The 18,942-nt window shown below is 35.5% G+C and overlaps 2 protein-coding genes across 9 annotated transcripts in view; one reads left to right on the top strand and one right to left on the bottom strand.

Annotated features, from left to right (window-relative positions):
• Positions 1–9,737, bottom strand: part of HYCC2 (hyccin PI4KA lipid kinase complex subunit 2) — a 45,872-nt gene extending 36,135 nt beyond the window's left edge. For 5 of the 8 annotated variants that reach the window (XM_081141918.1, XM_081141913.1, XM_081141916.1 and 2 more), the window contains exons 1-3: positions 9,649–9,735; positions 8,826–8,859; positions 1,403–1,502 (exon numbers count right to left, since the gene is read on the bottom strand). The gene's annotated coding sequence lies outside the window, so the exon portion shown is untranslated. Of the gene's footprint in view, positions 1–1,402; positions 1,503–8,825; positions 8,860–9,648 lie in introns of all 8 variants that reach the window. The other 3 variants (XM_081141920.1, XM_081141914.1, XM_081141917.1) reach the window with 3 other exon arrangements.
• A 64-nt stretch (positions 9,738–9,801) lies between these two features.
• On the top strand, positions 9,802–18,591 carry NDUFB3 (NADH:ubiquinone oxidoreductase subunit B3). Its single transcript, XM_081141923.1, has 3 exons — positions 9,802–10,097; positions 14,007–14,160; positions 18,295–18,591. Exons 2-3 carry the CDS (start codon positions 14,009–14,011, stop codon positions 18,449–18,451), a joined length of 309 nt encoding a protein of 102 aa, XP_080998049.1. The 5' UTR covers positions 9,802–10,097; positions 14,007–14,008; the 3' UTR covers positions 18,452–18,591.
• Positions 18,592–18,942: the final 351 nt, after the last annotated feature.

The raw sequence follows: 18,942 nt of genomic DNA, 5'->3' as shown, positions 1-18,942 counted from the left end.
TAACCTTTTAGGGGGAAAAAGCAGAAATTCACAGGCCCCCCCCCCTTTGATACCCAAACAAAACTAAGAAGCCTTAATTCAGAAAAAGATAAATATAATGCCCATATGTACACAGTTTTTCAAATAACTTTAGGGAGTTCAAAGATCTAGTAAAGCCATTAAGTAGATATGGAATCCCATGTTAAAAACTCTTGCTAAAGAAATGAGGCTCTTAAAAATAACTTCACAATATAGAGCACAACTACATATCCAAATGACAGTGTCCTTCATTTTATCAGGTTCCTTCACTTATTACAATGATTTTTTTTCAAGTCATTGTCAGAATTCTCTTTTTCCCCTTTCAAATATCAATTAGTTAAGTGGTACTAAACTCTTGAAAACCTGGTTCTTCACCTAAAAATGAATTTCATGATAGAACTATGCTTACTGTGCATTTTATTCTATGCAACATAAGTACCTATGTCAAAGGATTTTTTTTGGTTTGTTTGATTTTTTAAAGATTAAATAAGTTAACACATCAGTGAGCAAGACTAACTGATAACTGCTCTTATCAGTTTCTAGTGGACGAAAACTACTGGATAAACAAAGCTACACAAGTATTAGGATAACACATGAGATAGTGAAAAATGAATTTTGCTATTGGAAATTTTCAAACTAGGTCAACAACTATTTAGATTAAGTCTGAAATTTAAGCACTTAAAATGTGCTGTTATTGTAAATACCAAGTTCTCTAAGGAAAAACCTACAGCTACACTGTCCAATACCGTAGCCACTAGCTAAAGTGGCTATTCAGCTAAATGTAGCTTGTGTCTCCCATATTGGACAGCACAGATATAGAACATAGACATCATCACAGAAATTCTATTGGACAGCACAGATCTAGATGTAGCCATATGATATGGTTATGCCAAGTAAATTTGATAAATTAATAACTGTAAAGTTTAGACAACAAAAAAGTTAAAAGACACAACTATTTAAAAAACACACACCACTTTTAAAAGTAAATTTCAGCCCTAGCTGGTTTGGCTCAGTGGTTAGAGTGTCGGCCTGCAGACTAAAGGTTCCAAGGTTCAATTCCAGTCAAGGGCATTTGTCTCGGTTGCGAGCTCCATCCCTTGCCCCAGTCAGGGCAAGTGCGGGAAGCAACCAATCGATGTGTCTCTCATCACATTGATGTTTCTCTCTCTCATCCTTCCATTCCCTTTGAGAAAGCAATGGAAAAATATCCTCAGGTGAAGATTTAAGAAGAAAAAGGCATTAATTAAGATCATTATTTCAAGTCTCCTGGGTAAAATTGCTTAATAGAAGCTACCCACCAAAGAGTAACAACAATTCTAATATGTCTAACTGTATGGGAAATTAATTCTTTATCCTTTAAAAAGTTAAAGTCTATAATTTTTACCTTTGTTTTAAGATCGGTTTTCTAAAGGAGGAGGTGGCACAGGGATGCGGCAGAGTTCAAGTGTGGAATTCATTTGTTGAGACTTAAATATTTTCCAACTCTATAAAAAAATTAAAACAGAAAACAGTAAAAATTGAGACACATTCTCAAGAATGTAATACAAAGAAGAACAATTTTGGTAAGACATTTATAATATAATTTATCTAATTTAAGAAATAATTATGGTCTGAAAAGTTTCTATAATAACTAGCATATACTTGTGCACCATTACCAAACCTAATTTAAAAAAAAAAAATTTAAAAGGAAATCTGAGTTTTAGTTTCAAATTAGTCATTAATTATCTGCAAGACCATGAGTAGGTTATTTAAATTTTCTGGAGCCTCACTTGAATAATCTATAAAACTAAGATTTCCATACAATAATTCTATGAATCCATTAGTACAGTGATATCATACACAAATACACACACATGCAATCATTAAAGTTTTAATATGCAGTGTAACACCAAGCTTAAATAATAAGTATCAATGACTATAAAATCATTTTGGATGAGTCCCACAGAACTGAAAATGTTATCATTTTTAAAAAGAACACAGAAAATGCTATTCCTTGAATTTTTGGCACAAAAATATGTTAAAGGCTTTTTGATCAGGGAGAATCATTTTCAAATTGCAAAAGGTATACTTTTGTCACAAATTGATAATTATTTTCATATAGTTGCTGATCACATTATGTTTTTAAATCTAAAACATCAAAAGAAAATTAACATTTTAAAATATGTTCATTAACAAAATGTGATTTTTTAAACAGAAAAAATACATCAATAAAATTCTCTTGAAATTTAATCACATTATAATTATAATTCAATTTTTTTCCAAACCAAAGATGTGTCAGAACCTCCTACTCCAACCACAGCAGCTGACTTTATCTCTTACATTTTGGATTATCACATGAGATTTTTATTTTCATGAGAAGTTCAGCAGTGGGAGGAAAAACTTGGAAAGGACTAAGAATATCTCTGGAAAGATATACAAGAAACTTGTACCAGTTGCCCCTTTGGGAAGGGGCACTTCATGTCAAGGAGACTCTATCTTTTTGTACCTTGGGAATTAGGAACCACTAAGGCAACTGCCAGGTTTTGAAGCAGTGCAGGTAAGCACATTTGAGAGCTATGCTGGGAATCTCTGTAGAGATAGATCTCTGACAATCTTTCAGTGCTAAGGATACAGATACTAACTAGGCTCTCAATTAAAAAAAAAACAAAAACACAAGAAAACCCAACAGGGCAAATGGTAGGAAAACTGAGTTTTATTAAACTTTAACACAGCTTTAAAACAGCTCAATCCCTGATTAATTGGAGGTAATTAGCCCCTCACTCATTTGAGCCACAGAAAGAAATGGGAACCCTGTCTGCAAGGTAACATTGTCTCTGAATCTTTCAAACAAAAAGTCTGGCACACAATAAAAATTTACTAAATATTCAAAGTGACAAATATGTAACTGAAAGTTAAGACAAAAACAGAATACACATTCCTCTGAAGTGAACATTTTCCAAGATAGATCATATGTTAGGCTATAAATTAAGACTCAACAAATTTAAGAAGACAGGTATTATTATACACAGTATCTTCCATGGCAACAATGGGATGAAATTATAAATCAACAGAAGGAAAACTGGAAAAATTCACAAGATTGAGGAAATGAAACAACACACTTTTAAACAGTCAATGGGTCAAAGAAGAAATTACAATGGAAATAAGAAAATACTTAGAGCCAAATGAGAATAAAAAACACAATATTCCAAAATGTATGGGATGGTGTGGGAGTGGTGCTAAGGGAGAAATTTATAGATATAAAAGCTTACATTAAAAAACAAGAAAGCTATCAAATCAACAACCTAGCTTTACAACTTAAGGAACTAGAAAAAGAATAAACTAGACCCAAAGCTAGCAGAAGGATGAAAATAATAAAGATTAGCACAGAGATAAGTGAAATAGAGAACAGAAAACAATAGAGAAAATAAAAATAAAAAACACAAAAACTGGTTATTTGATAAGGTTAACAAAATTGACAAAGCTTTAGTTAGATGGACTAAGAAAAAAAGAGAGGAAACACAAATAACAAATATCAAAAATGAAAGAGGGGACATTATTGCTGATTCTACAGAAATAAAAAGTGTTATTGCCCAGCCGGGCGCGGCTCAGCAGTTGAGCATCGACCTAGGATCCAGGCGATCAGGGTTCGATTCCCGATCAGGGCACATGCCCACGTTGCGGGCTGCAGTTGATCAATGACTCTCTCATCATTGATGTTTCTATCTCTCCCTCTCCCTTCCTCTCTCTGAAATCAATAAAGATATGTTTAAAAATAAATAAAGAAATAAAAAGTGTTATAGAATATTATGAACAATTGTATACCAACAAATTGGATTATCAAATTCCCAGAAACACAAAACTTACCAAGATTAAATTAGCAAGAAACAGAAAATATGCAACCCAACAAATTCAATTAAAAAAAAAATAAGCAAAAAGAATGAACTTGTAAAAAATAAATTAAAAAAGAAAGAAAATCTGAATAGACCTATAACTAGTAATGTGATTAAATCAGTAATCAAAAATCTGACAAAGAAAAGCCCTGAACCTGATGGTTTCACTGGTGAATTCCAACAAACATGGAGAAGAACTAATACCAATCCTTCTCAAACTTTTCCAATAAACTGAAGAGGAGGGAACACCTCTTAACTTGTTCTATGAGGCCAACATTACCCTGATACCAAAGCCAGACAAACACACTACAGAAAAAAATCAAACAAACAAACTACAGCCCAATATCCCTTATGAACACTGACACAGAAATACTCAACAAAATACTGACAAACAGAATTCAGCAGCATATAATAAAGATTATATAACATGATGAAGTAGGATTTTTTTTCCTGGAATGCAAGGATGGTTCAATATTTTAAAAAACGTAATATACTAGAATAAAGGGAAAAAGAACATGAAGATCTAAATTGATGCACAAAAAGCATGTGACAAAATTCAACACCTTTTATGATAAAAACAGTAAAAAAAACTAGGACTAGAAGGAAACTACCTGAACATAATAAAAGCCATATGTGAAAAACCCAGAGAACATCATACACAACAGTGAAAGACTGAAAGCTTTTCCTGTAAGATCAAGAACAAGGCAAGTATGCCTGCTTTCACCATGTCTATTCAATATAGTACTGGAAGTCCTAGCCAGAGTAAATAGGCAATAAAAACAGATAAAAGGCATCCAAATTGGAAAGGAAAACAAAATCACCTGTTTGCACATTGTGATCTTTTATGTAGAAAACCCTACAGATTTCCACAAAAACAACAAAACCTGTTAGAACTAATAAACGAATTCACAAGTAGCAGGATCAAAGTCAACACACAAAAATTAGTTGCATTTCCATATATTAAGAATAAACAATCTGAAAAGGAAATTATAAAAACAATTCTATTTACAATAGCATCAAAAATAAAATACTCAGAAATTAACCCAGGTGCCCGGCCAGGCATGGCTCAGCGGTTGGGCATCAACCTAGGATCCAGGTGATCGGGGTTAGATTCCTGGTCAGGGCACATGCCCGGGTTGTGGGCTCGATCCCCAGATGGAGGCAGCCGATCAATGACTTTCATCATTGATGTTTCTATCTCTCTCTCTCCCTCTCCTTTCCTCTCTCTGAAATCAATAAAGACCAATATTTAAAATAAAAAAAAGAGAAATTAACTGAGGTAAAAGACCAGTATAATGAAAACTACAAAACATTGGTAAATAAAACTAAAGGAGACATAAATAAATGAAAACTCATCCATGTTCATAGATTGAAAGATTTAATACTGTTAAAATGTCAATATTACCCAAAGTGATCTACAGATTCAATGCAATCCTATCAAAACCCCAATTATTTAATTTATTTTTTAAAAGTATATCTTAATTGACTTCACAGAAAGGAAAGGAGAGGGAGAGAGAGAGATAGAAACATCAATGATGAGAAAGTCATTGATAGAGCCCGCAACCCGGGCATGTGCCCTGACCGGGAATTGAACCCCGATCGCCTGCATCCTAGGTCGACACTCAACTGCTGAGCCACGCCCGGCCGGGTCCAATTATTTTGTTTAATCTATGGTTTATTAGATTAGATGTGCTTTTCTTTAACTTTTTCTTTTCCTTTCTTTTTTTATTCGTCACTGGAGGATATTTTTTCAATTGCTTTTCAGACAGAGTGGAAAGGGGGGGCGGCGAGAAACATCAACGTGAAAGAGACAAATGGATTGTTGCCTCCCACAAGCGCCCTGACCTGGGCCGGGGATCGAGCCTGCAACCAAGGTAGTGCCTACTTCACTGGAATCAAACTCAAGACCCTTTAGTCCACCAGCTAAGCTCTAAGCACCAAGCTAAGCCGGCTAGGATTCTTTAGCTTTTTCTTTAAAATGTTTCATCAAGGAAATCTTATTAAGCAAACTCAGCCAGGTGGATGACCCCATGCAATGACTGAGGCAGAATGGACTGAAGGCAGAAGGAAGTGCCTTTTCCAGAGGAGAATCCAGAATGGGGAGCAGCAGAAAGGGGGCTCAGGAAGCATGGATGGGTTCAGTAAAAAATCTGATTCTAATATTTTTTGGAGTACAGTGTTTTACAAATAGACAAATAACTATTTTGTAACCCATGCTTTTCCATTCAATAAATTGGTGCCACTTACCATATTTTATGACTACTTTTCTGGCAGTTAGATTTCAAACCAAGAAAGAACTATAATTCTATAAATAATCAGTCACACCTCTTAATATATTACATAATTGAGTTTTTACTCCTTTCTCCAAAATTAAATTCTACTCCTTTACTTTTTCTAGTACTTGTCTTCATGGCAGATAGATACCCAAACAGAAAGTCTAGAATTCATAAGGATGAACTAGGAATTTCTAAACAGGATCTGTGTTAAAGTCAATACATTCACAATTCCAAGTTTTACTATATATTATTGAGAGAATGTTTATGCAAAAGCTAAATGTATATCTTCTTTGTATTATGGCAATATTGCAAAACGACCTTTAATCGAGAAATCTGCCAATTCTTATTTTCCAATTGCAGTTTGATTCTAGAATTAGATAGCTTCCAGGCACATTGAGAGAACAAGATATAAGTAAATATCTGTGCAAATTAACACAGGTCTGAATTATGAAAGAAATTAGCTTGGTTTATGGAAAGCAGCTAAATGTCAAGTAAAAACTAATCCAAACCAAAACATTCAGCACAATTTTTATTTCTGGCAACTTTAGCTCCTGGCTAGAAAATCTATCCCAGCTATGACATTAAATGGTGAAAATTTATTGAGCTGTAAAAATATTGGCAGATTTGGTAGCCCTTTCTCTCAAGCAAAAGCTACAGTTAGTTACTGGTTCATATCACAAGTAATACAGCCTTGAGTTAGATCAATGATTTCAAAGTGAAAGCCAGTGGTGAACCATATAATCTAGGGGATTTTTTTCTTCAAAATATGTATATCTACCTCCCTTCATATTCTCCCTACCACTAAGATTCTGAAGGGAAGTGGAAATGATATAATAGATATGTGTATGTACCTTTAAAGAAAAACTCCAGATTATTCTGATAAGTGTGTGTATGTGTGTGTGTATAAAACTGTCCACTTTCATGGAGATTTTCTGAATTAGGTCCAACTCTATTTTTAACATTTTATCAATAGCGGACAAAAGGAGAAGTGCACAAAGTGACAAGAGCTCAGTAGAAGGCTCTGCAGGTAAGAGGCTGTACTGAAACGGGTTGTAAAGCAACCTTCAGAGCTTTCTGTGCCAACTCCCTCCAGAATCCACTGCATCACATTTTAGACAATGATAAATGTTCAGGTCATCATCCTGAGAAAAGCACATAGTCTACTAGCCAGACAAAAATGTAAAAAGAAGCTATTCTGGACATCAAAAAAAACTAAGAAGCCACAGACACTGAAACACAAAAAATTCCTCTGTTCTTGCATTAAAAGAAGAATAACAAAGTACTATTTTGTGCATCTGATAACTTGTTTGGAGACTTTCTGCCCATATTTTATCATTTTAGTTTTTTTTATTATGTAGCATTGGTTTTTCTATTATAAAGATCAGTCAAGCTGAAAATCTTAATCACTTTATAACTTAATAAACTACTATAAGATGCCAAAACTGTGTATTAAAAACAATCAAACTAAATCTATTGCATGTGAAGATTGCTTAAGAGTTGGATTTAAAAACAAGCTTTCAAGGTCCATTTAGAGCAAATGATTATACTTCTTTATAGCCACTGTTTCAAATTTCTTATAAACAGCTCCAATACTGAAATGTGTCAGAAAAATGGACTTCTAAGGATGTATAAATAATCAGCCAATTATTATTATATTTTAATTTGGACTAGTGTTTCTTAAATCACTTGGTAATTTCCTACACAATTATTCAACTTTATTGCATTCTACAATGACACCTACTGGCCATTAAAAATCAGCCACTGACAGCTCTGGTAGGCTGATTACATAATAAGAAACACACACACACACACACACACACACACACACACACACACACACACACACACCCCACCCTACATAAAAGCAGATTTGTTCACAGGTACTCGCACTACAGAACTGTAACTAAAACAGAAGCAGAAATATTCTTTGTGACTGACATAGTATTATTCTTGCAAAAAGTAAAAATACAATGATATACCAATTGTCAAAATTTTTATCTGAAGCACTAATAAACATCTCAGTACTCCATTTCAGAACTAAAAAACAAACTCTAATGATTCATCTCTCCTTACCAAATGATATTTATACAAATAAAGGATTTTTTAAATTTAGGTTCTATGACATACTAATATAAATTAGTAATAGAAATAGGAAAATTATAGTATACTTGCTGATACTGCATTAGGCCTTATCTTCTAAGTTAAAGGCAACATTTCGATCAGCTTACATTTTAGCAGTTTATAATGCTTCTTTTAAAACTGTTTTCCAGTGAGTTATAAAACCAAGTTTTTATAAAACAAAGTAGTTTGCCCTTCCATAACATATACTTAATGAAATTCCTACATTTCACTGTGCAAACAGTGAATTATAAAAACTCAGAAAAAAAATGATAATTCAGTTATTTATGTCTGTAAATACATTTTACCTTGGTCAGAGAGGTTAAAAGAACCATACTTTTTTAAACCTAAGAAATAACCCATGACTAGTTTCTCAGACTTACAGAACCCATTACTTAAAAGATTACTTTTGCATTCCCCCCTCCCCATTCAAACCACCACCTTATTTTCACAGTCTCTAACATTCACAACATCTAGGAGTAAAAAAAAAAAAAAAAAAAAATCTAACAACGAAATTTCTAGTCATTTTCGTATTTGCACTTACCTTCCACTATAGATTTTTGAGGCTTTCCACTTTCCTGAAGATTAGAAAAAAAAGTATTTGTAATCAGCCTTAACCCTCAAGACAGAGAAATTCACTAACTACAAAACGTGAACCTGGCCACGCTGATCGCGAACCAATGAGCCTCTCGACCCAAGCCCGTATTCGGGATGAGGTAGGTCTTCGCGACGGCTCTAACCTTCCCGCTTCTACGCGTACGGAGCCTGCAGGGGGAGAGCCCTCGAACCCAGGGAGAAACTACTCTGACACACCAATGGGTCACCAGACCTCTTCCAAGCGAGACAACCTAGTTGTTTGGGTAAATAACAGCCGAGGGTTACATAATACATAGCTACAAAGACTTTCAAGGATCTGACCGCCAGTAAATATCTTTCTTCTCCGCTCCCCCCTTCCCATCCCGAGCAATGGCCCTAAGAAGAAGTGATGCCTAGAATTTCTCTCAGGTGCCTGCAATGCCGCGTCCTCTTCTCTCTCCGAGCTTCGCGCCAGGAATTCCTCCAGCCCTCAGGACACCGTCTTGCTCCCGCCTCCCTCCTCTCCAGGCTGGCGCCACCGCAGCCCCGCACGCCCTAGGCCCCCGCGTCGCCGCCCAGGGCTCAGCCCCCACCCGCCTCAGCTGCCTTCTCCTCCTCACGACCTCCCGAACGGCTACCTGGTCCACGGAAAGCTCCGGAACCACCAACACTCCGGCCACCACCTTCCCAGACCATCCTCGTCAGATCCCCTCTATAGTTCCTGCGGCTGGAGACCCAAATCCCTCCTGGCGTAGCCCCCCGCGTCCCTCGAAGACCGCGCTGCCGCTTACCTGTCACTCGTCGCCTCCGGCTCCTCACCGCCACCGCCTCCCGCAGCCGCCGGCCAGCTGCAGCGCAACAACCAGCCCTTCCACTGGGTGAGGCCACGTTCTAACAACAGCCCCACTTATTGGCTGCAGCGTGTCCGCGGCCCGCCCCTCTGTGCAGTGCCTAAGGATTCCGGTCTCCAAGCAAGGAAAACATCGCGTCTTTCCCGCCCTTCGGTCCTCCACAATTTCTCTTATTGTAGTTAGACTATGGATGCACAGATGTGCGGGGAAAATGTCGACTTTCAGCCTCCCTCGCTTCATCCCCACCTGGTCCATAACGTACCGGAACGTTCTGTGGCCTCGGTGAGGCTTTCCTGCCGAAAGGTCCTCGAAGTGACAACTTCTGTTTCCGGTTGGCTCCTGCTGGAGGGTTGAATATTGAATGTCCTGAGAGGTCAGATTGCTGTCAGGTAAATTAGAGATTGGTGGGCGATCTCTCGACTGGGAATAAGAATGAGACTCTATTTCTGGGGAATTTAGAAAGATACAGACTAAATAAAGAAGGATGATGAGGGTGTGTCGCTCCAGAGGACAGGAGGTCAAAGATCTAGCCGGAGAGAAGTCCTGGGGTAACGAGGGGCGGTTGTAAAAGCATACCGTGAGGATTACTGTGGTGATTAAGGCCAGATGCTTTTTTCCTACTCTGCCACCAGCAGCACCCTCTGTCCCGTGTTTTTTGGTTTACCTTTGAACTGCATAAAAGAAGAACAGTCCCCAAATTGAAAATTTGTGAAGTAGGATTAATTGTAATGCCTGCCTTACAAATCTGTATGGTTTTAAGTGAGATATTTCCGCTATGAATGTTTTTGACACAGTGTTAACGTGAAAAAAAGCAGGGTACAAAATCACATCCATTTTTAGAGTGATTTATTCCAAAAATTTTACTATTTGAAAATTGCAGGGACTGGAAGGGACACTAAAAATTAATTTTGTCTTTTATTTTCTAATGTTCTTATAGTATCCACAATTTTTAAAATGAGAGGAAATACTTGAAAGCTTTGGTAAGCCATAAAATTACATGTAATGTAAGTGGTATTATCCTCTTTATTTCCTTCTTAGGGATTGCAGCCCCTTTTAGTGGAGGTTGATCTTCACCAAACTCACATGTTCACTCCAAACATAGGTAGAAAGCTTTTTAAAACCCATATGATTATATGGGTTGGGTTTTTTTGGGTTTTGTTTTTGTTTTTTTGTGGAACTGATTTCCTTGCTATTCTTGTTTGAACAGCTCTGAACTGGAAGTAATCACCCGTCATTGAGTCCTTGGCATAATTTATCACTTTATCTAATTTTACTTTTTACTGTGAAGTATACATAACAGAAGGGTGTAAAAAACATAAGTATTTTTTAAAGAATTATAATTAAGCAAACACTTGTGTAAACACCTTTCAGGTTAGGAAATAAAGCATTGCCAATAACTTAGATCCTGCATTCTCAACAGAAATGATTGACCTTTGGGTGAAGATTGGTTCTGAGAGGATGGAAGGGCTGTGTGAAAAATCTTAGATACTACAATGGTTTGTGACCTTCCAAAAAGTGGTAGTACATAAACATATATACAATGTATCTGTGGTATTAAATTTTCATTAAGGGCAGGAAGTGAGAATGTGATAAGGAAAACAACTGCCCAAAAAAGCTCCTTTGGCATACAAGAATTAAAAATAGGTTGAGCCCTGGCAGGTTTTCTCAGTGGTTGGACCCTCTGCCCCTGGACAGAAGAGTCTCGGGTTCCATTCCTTGTCGGCCCTGGTTGGGGCACGTGCGGGAAGCAACCAATCTCATATCGATGTTTCTCTCTCTGTATCTCTGTCTCCCCCTCCTTCCTCCCTCCCACTCTCTCTAAAAAGCAAGGAAAAATATCCTTGGGTGAGGATTAAAAAAGAGAAAAAACAGGTTGAAAAACACTGTCTTAGAATCTCCCTGTGGAGCTCTGATTTTATCTCCTCCACCAACGGGTAACTACTATCCTAACTTGTGATAAGCATTCACTTGTTTTACTTTAATTTTCCATCTATGATACATTCCTAAAAAATGAATCGTTAGGTTTTTCAATTTATATTAATAGGATCTAAGTGTATGTATTTTTTAATAACTCACCCCTTTCTCATTTGTAAGATTCATTCATACTGTTGCATGTTGTTTTCATTGTCTAATATTCCAAAGCTTCCTATGTCTTAATTAATCTGTTATTGTTGTTGGATATTTGGGTTGTTTACAATTTGGGGCTAGCATCAATAATGTGTTTTTAAAAAATATTTTTATAAAATGTATTTTTTATACATGCAAGTTTCTCTAGAGCAGTGTATTGTCCAATGGAAATATAATGTAAGCCACATATGTAATTTTAAATTTCTTAACCATATTAAAAAGGTAAAAATAAACAAAATTAATTTAATATATTTCTAACAGTATACTCAAAATATTGTTTGAAAATGTAATCAGTGTTAAAAGTTATTAATGAAATATTTTATGTTTTCTTTATACTGTCTTCAAGATTGATGTGTTTTACACTTGCAGAATATGTTTGTATGATGTTTTCATAAATATAAACACATGATCTATGTTTATATTTTATCAAATTTACTGCTGATAAAGTAAATCTGTATACCCAAATTGTTCGAAATACACTTTAAATTTTCCAATAACTAATTTGAGAATCCATTTTGAAGTTTAAATTAATTAAAATTAAATAAGTCTAGTTCCCCAGTTGCAGTAGCCACATTGAAGTGTTAGTGGCTACCATATTGGACAGTGCAGATCTTAAGTATTATATACTTAGTACAATTGCTAGGCCATAAGGTATTCAAATGTTCAGCTTTTCTAGGTTATGTCAAACAGTTTTTCAGAGTGGTTGTGCTAAGTCACATTCTCACCACCTGGGTGTGAAAGTGGAAGGCACATCACAATGAGCTGAAGTTTATTTTTAAATTGTCTATAAAAATGACGCTAGTAAAACTGAAGTCTTTATATTACTATTGAGGGCATATTTTATTTATGAAAACAAACTTAACAATTAAAAAGGATTCTAAGGTCTCTGTTACTCTAGTTCAGGAGTGAGCAAACTGCAGCCTGCAGGCCAAATTCAACCCATTGCCATCCTGGCTGGTGTAGTTCAGGGTTGAGTGTAGTCCAGTGCACCAAAAGGTCGCCTGTTTGATTCCCAGTCAGGGCACATGCCCAGGTTGTGGGTTTAGTAGGTCGCCTGTTCGATTCCCAGTCAGGGCACATGCCCAAGTTGTGGGTTTGGTTCCCCATCGAGGTGCATACATTTTCTCCCTCTTTCTCCCTTCCTCTCTTTCTAAAAAATCAATTTTAAAAAACATTTTTTAAAAAGTTCAACCCATTGCCTGTTTTGTATACAGGCCATCCAGCTAAGAATGGTTTTTACAAACATGTGCAATCAATTTAATATTAAGGACTACTAAACCTTAAGCCCTAGTTAAACAAAATGTTATCCCCCCCAAAATAATTCCATTATTCTCATCAGTAGAGCTGTATTACAAAAAAAATTATACTCAGTTATTATGTTTTGAATTTTATCAATACAATATTTGTGGAAATTTGTTTTCTCTCATTATGTAAGTATCTATATGATAGCCTTGATTTTACCTTTTGGTCCACAAAGTCTAAAATATTTACTATCTGGCTCTTTACAGAAAAAGTTCATGTGAACATATGTATTTAAACACAATAATGCTGCATCTTAACAGGATCATCTAAAGAAAGTAATAACAAACTAGTATGTAAAACATCTTCATTATGCATACCTATGCATTGTGAAAGGACTAAAAGGAAGGGAATAGTATTGCTTTGAAATTAGGAACAAGGGCTCTGAAACCAAACTGCAAGGTTCAAAACCGAGTTGTACCATTTACTATTTTTGTTAGCTTCAGAAAGTTACCTTCATGTACCCTCATTGTCTTCATCTGTAAAACTGAAATAATAATCATAATTTAACTTCAAAGAGTTGTTTTGGAAGTAACAGAGTTAATACATGGTAAAGCACTTTAGTGCACAAAGGGCCCAGTAAATGTCTGCTGTTATTTTAATGAAGAAAGGAATGAAAAACATAAATGGTTATCTCTAAGTGATGGGATTATTGATTATTTTTCTTTTTTATATTTTATATATGTGTATTTCCTAACTGTGAACATACACTAGTCTTATAAAATCTCTAAACTCAGAATTTCCAAGTATTTATATTGGTTCTCTTTAAAACATTAATTTTAAGTGTTTTACCTTAAAACATTAATTGTAAACTTGGTTCTTTGATAGCTACAATGTGCATATTTCTCTCTCATGTTAACCTTTTCCTATAGACATGGCCCATGGACATGAACATGGACATGGACATGAACATGGTCATAGTAAAATGGAACTTCCAGATTATAAAAAATGGAAGATAGAAGGGACACCATTAGAAACTGTACAGGAGAAGCTGGCTACACGAGGACTAAGGGATCCATGGGGCCGGTAAGAATAATTAAATAATTTAGATAGAATTTATCCTAGAGAATCATTATCTGTTACTTTTTAATGTATTTTCTTTAAAAAAAAAAAATCATTTAAGCCTGGCCGGTGTTGCTCAGTGGTTGAGTGTCGACTTATGAACTAGAAAGTCCCAGCTTGATTCCCATCAGGGCATATGCCTGGGTTGTGGGCTCCATCTCCAGTAGGGGGCGTGCAGAAGGCAGCCAATCAATGATTCTCATCATTGATTTTTCTCTCTCTCCCTCTCCCGTCCTCTCTCTGAAAGCAATAAAAACTTTTTAAAAAATCATTTAAAATGGCTTTTTATATTGAAGTTTTAAAGTCAGTTTTATTGATGTATTTACATACAGTAAAATTCACCCATTTTAAGTTTAATTCCATGAGTTTTGACAAATGTATACGATTATGTAACCACTACTAAAGTCATGATGTAGTCTATTTCTATCATCCCAAAAAGTTCCTCCTTGCCCCTTTCATACTCATTGTCATCCTACTCCTGGCTCCTGGCAACCATCAATCTGCTTTTTGTCTCTATAGTTTTCCCTTTCCTGAATTTTATAAAATTGGAATCACATGGTATGTGGTCATTTGTTTTGGGCACTTTGATTTGGTATACTGCTTTTGAGACTTAGGCTTATTGTTAACTTATATCCCTAGTTCGTTCCTTATTTATTGCTGACTAATATCCATTGTGTACATATACCTCATTTTGTTTGCAGTTCACCAATTAATTGCGTTTTGTGTTGTTTCCAGTTTTTCACTATTATGAATTACCCTTCAAATACAAGTCTGTGCATTTTCATTTCTCTTGGGTAAATACCTAAGAATGGGATTTCTGGATCATATAATAAGTGTGTGGTTATTTTCATTAAGAAACTGTCAAACTGTTTTCCCAAGTGGCTGTCCCATTTTGCATTCCCACCAGCAATGTATGAGAGTTTTAGTTGTTCAGTGTCCTCATTGACATTTGGTATTATAGGTCTTTTCATTTTAGCCTTTTTAGTGAATGTTATACTTCTTTGTGATTTTAATTTGCATTCCCATGTTTCCATGAAAACTGATGATCATAACATTCTTTTCCACTGCTTGTCATTTATGCCTTTTGTTTTGTTTTGTTTTGTTTTGTTTTGTTTTTCAGTGCAATGGCTATTCATATATTTTGCCCACTTACTGGGATGTTTGTCTTCTTTTACTGAATTATGAGAGTTCTGTCTATATTTTTAATATTTAAGTCCTTTATCAGATATAAGTTTTACAAATGTTTTTTCCTAGAGTGTGGCTTATGTTTTCATTTTCTTAATAATGCCTTTCAAAGAGTTTTAAATTTTGATGGAGTCCCAATCTGGCATTTTTTCTCTATTAAGGTTTGTGATTTTTGCATCCTAAATTTTCTCCTATGCTTTGTTTTAGAAGTTTTGATAGTGTTCTTTTTTACACTTAGGCATAGGATCCATTTTTGGTTTTTTTTTGGTTTTTTAAAATGTCTTTATTGATTTCAGAGAGAAGAAGGGAGAGAGAGATAGAAACATCAATGATGAGAGAATCATTAGCTGCCTCCTGCATGCCCCCTACTGGGTGTTGAGCCTGCATCCCAGGCATGTGCCCTGACTGGAAATCAAACCGAGATCTCCTGGATCATAGGTTGGTGCTCAACCGCTGAGCCACATCAGCCTAGCTTTAGTTAATTTTTATATCATGTGAGGTAAGGATGAAAGTTAGTATTTTGCATTTGGACATCCAGTTGTTCCAGCACCATTTGTTAAGACTGTCTTTCCACTATTGATTTACCTTGATACCTTTGTCAAAAATCAATTGGCAATATCTGTGTGGTCTATTTCTGGATTCTCTTCTGTTATCCTGATCAATATGTCCACCCTATGCCAATACCACACTGCCTTCAAATTAGGTTGTATAAGATCTCCATTTTTTTAAGCTATTTTTAGGTTCTTTGCATTTACATTTAAATTTTATTTTATTTTTAAATTTATCTTTATTGATTTCAGATAGAGGAAGGGAGAGGGAGAGAGAGAGACAGAAACATCAATGATGAGAGAATCATTGATCAGCTACCGCCTGTACACCCCCTATTGGGGATCAAGCCTGCAACCCAGGCATGTGCCCTGACCAGGAATCGAACCTCAGTCTCCTGGATCACAGGTCGATGCTCAGCTGGTGAGCCATGCCAGCCAGGCTACATTTAAATTTTAGACTGAGCGTTTCAGTTTCTACAAAAAACCGCTTGGATTTTAATTGAGATCTTATTGAATCTATAGCTCAGTTGAGGATAATTGATATCTTAATACTGTAGAATCTTCTAGTCCACAGGCAATTTAGGTCCTCTTTCATTTCTCAGCAGTGTTTTATTGCCTTTTATACAGGTCTTGTACATATTTCATTAAATTTATCCTGAATTATTCCATATTTTTATACTATTTTAAATGGTATTTTAAAACTTTATTTTCCAATTGTTTTTTACTAATATATAAAAATGCAGTTGAGTGTTATATGTTGACCTTATATCATGTTCCCTTGCTAAACTCACTTTTTAGTTCTAACGTTTTTTTACAGATTCCTTAGACTTGACTTCATTAGTGATCACTTTGTATACAATACTTCTTCCTTTTCAATCTGTAAACTTTTAATTTCTATTTTCCTTGCATTATTGTACTAACACTGCTAGTATAATGTTGAATAAACGTGGTATAAATGGACACTCTTGCCTTTTTCCTAGTTGAGGGAAAGCATTCAGTCTTTTACCACTAATATAATCTTAGTTGTGCGCTGGTCATAGGTGCCCTTCATCAAATTGAGGAATTTCTCTTTTATTCCTAGGTTAGTGTGAGTTGCTGTTATTACTGTTATTGTTGTTAATGGGTGTTGAAATTTATTAAATGCTTTTTCTGCATCTATTGAGATGCTTGTTTACAGAGGTTTTTTCCTTCTGTTAGTATGATGAATTACTCTTACTGATTTTCAAAGATTAAACCAGTCATGAATTCCTGAGTAAATCTTATTTGATCATGACATGTTATCCTTTATGTATATTCCTGAATTTAATTTTCTAAAATTTTGTTAAGAATATTTGCATCTATGACCTGGCCGGCAAGACTCAGTGGTTGAGCATCAACCTATGAACCAGGAGGTCAAGGTTCAATTCCTGGTCAGGGCACATGCCCAGGCAGCAGGCTGGATCCCCAGTGGGGGGCATGCAGGAGGCAGCCAATCAATGACTCATATCATTGATGTTTCTATGTCCCTCTCCCTTCTTCTCTCTCTGAAATCAATAAAAACTTTTTTTTTTAAATTATAAAAAATATATAATTTGCATATTTTATTTATAAAATATATAAAAAATGCGTCTGTGTTCATGAAGGATATTACTGTGTAGTTTTCCTCTAATGTCTTTGTCTGGTGTTGGTATCTAAATTATATTTGATTAGCTCTCATATTTTCTAGTAAGTCAGATTTTTAGATTTAAGTGGTTTTTGTTCATCATAACATTTGTTCCCCCACTCACTTATCCCTGCCTGTGAGAGAAGACTTTTTTCACTAGAGGGCTCTGACTTCTGTTTACATCTGTGTTTAGAGTACTCAGAAGAATGATTGCCAGAGCAGGAAACCGGTATTCTAAACTACAGGCTGCTATGACAGGGACATTTATTAATAGTAATAATAATGTCAATTGTTACATACTCTCTGTGCCAAAATATATCATACATTACCCTGTTTATTCTTTATAAAACTATAAGGTAGATATTAATCATTGAATAGGAGAGGAAGCAGGCCCTGACAGGTTAAGTAACTTGTCCACCCTAAAAGGTTGTGAATCTAGTATAAGTGGCAAAGCAAAGATTATTACCCTCTAACTATCTCTTTCCGTGATGCTGTAATGACTTGTACGGACAAAGCCACACAGCTGACCTATTTTATATGTGAAATGTGGGCATGTACACCTAGTTATCCTATACCTCAGAAAGATTCCTATTGTGGTCCACTTAGATTATCTTATATAAGGTTGCATTTATGTCTATTAGAAAGATGTGAATTAAATGCATTTTACTCAATGAATGTACATAAGTTTATATGTGATTATAATTTTCCCTTTTTTTCTTCTAGCAATGAAGCTTGGAGATACATGGGTGGCTTTGCAAACAATGTTTCCTTTGTTGGTGCATTATTAAAAGGATTCAAATGGGGATTTGCTGCATTTGTGGTGGCTGTAGGGGCTGAATATTACCTGGAGTCCCAGAATAAAGATAAGAAGCATCACTGAAGATAATACCTGGAAATATCTTAGTGGCTTCTTAACTTTCTTTTTAAAATAAGATGATTTCTTCACTGTAGCCTACTTATCTGTGTGTCTGTCCCTTAAAGAATACTAGTAAGATTTATTAAAGAATACATCTGACAGTCTGTTTTTGTCATTCTTTAAAAATATATATATATTTCAAGCCATTTCAGATTTGCTTTGGAACACATGGGGGTTGAGTACAAGCAGCAGTGCATTCTGCATATAGCAGCCAGCCAGCATATATTTGAACAAATGGATATGTTTTAACAGGGTTTTAAATAATTTTTTAAATTTGTGATAAAATTTTCCATCTTAACAATTTTTTAGTGTACAGTCAGTGGTACTAAATACACTCATAATGTGCAACCATCACCATCATCCATCTCCATAACTTTTCATCTTTTAAAACCAAAAGTCTGTGCCCGCTAAACAATAAATCCCTATTCCCCTTCTATCAACACTTGGCAACCACC

The sequence above is a fragment of the Miniopterus schreibersii genome, assembly GCF_964146895.1.
Source record: "Miniopterus schreibersii genome assembly, chromosome: 7".
NCBI classification, from domain to species: domain Eukaryota; kingdom Metazoa; phylum Chordata; class Mammalia; order Chiroptera; family Miniopteridae; genus Miniopterus; species Miniopterus schreibersii.
This window is presented reverse-complemented; position numbering and strand designations above follow the sequence as displayed.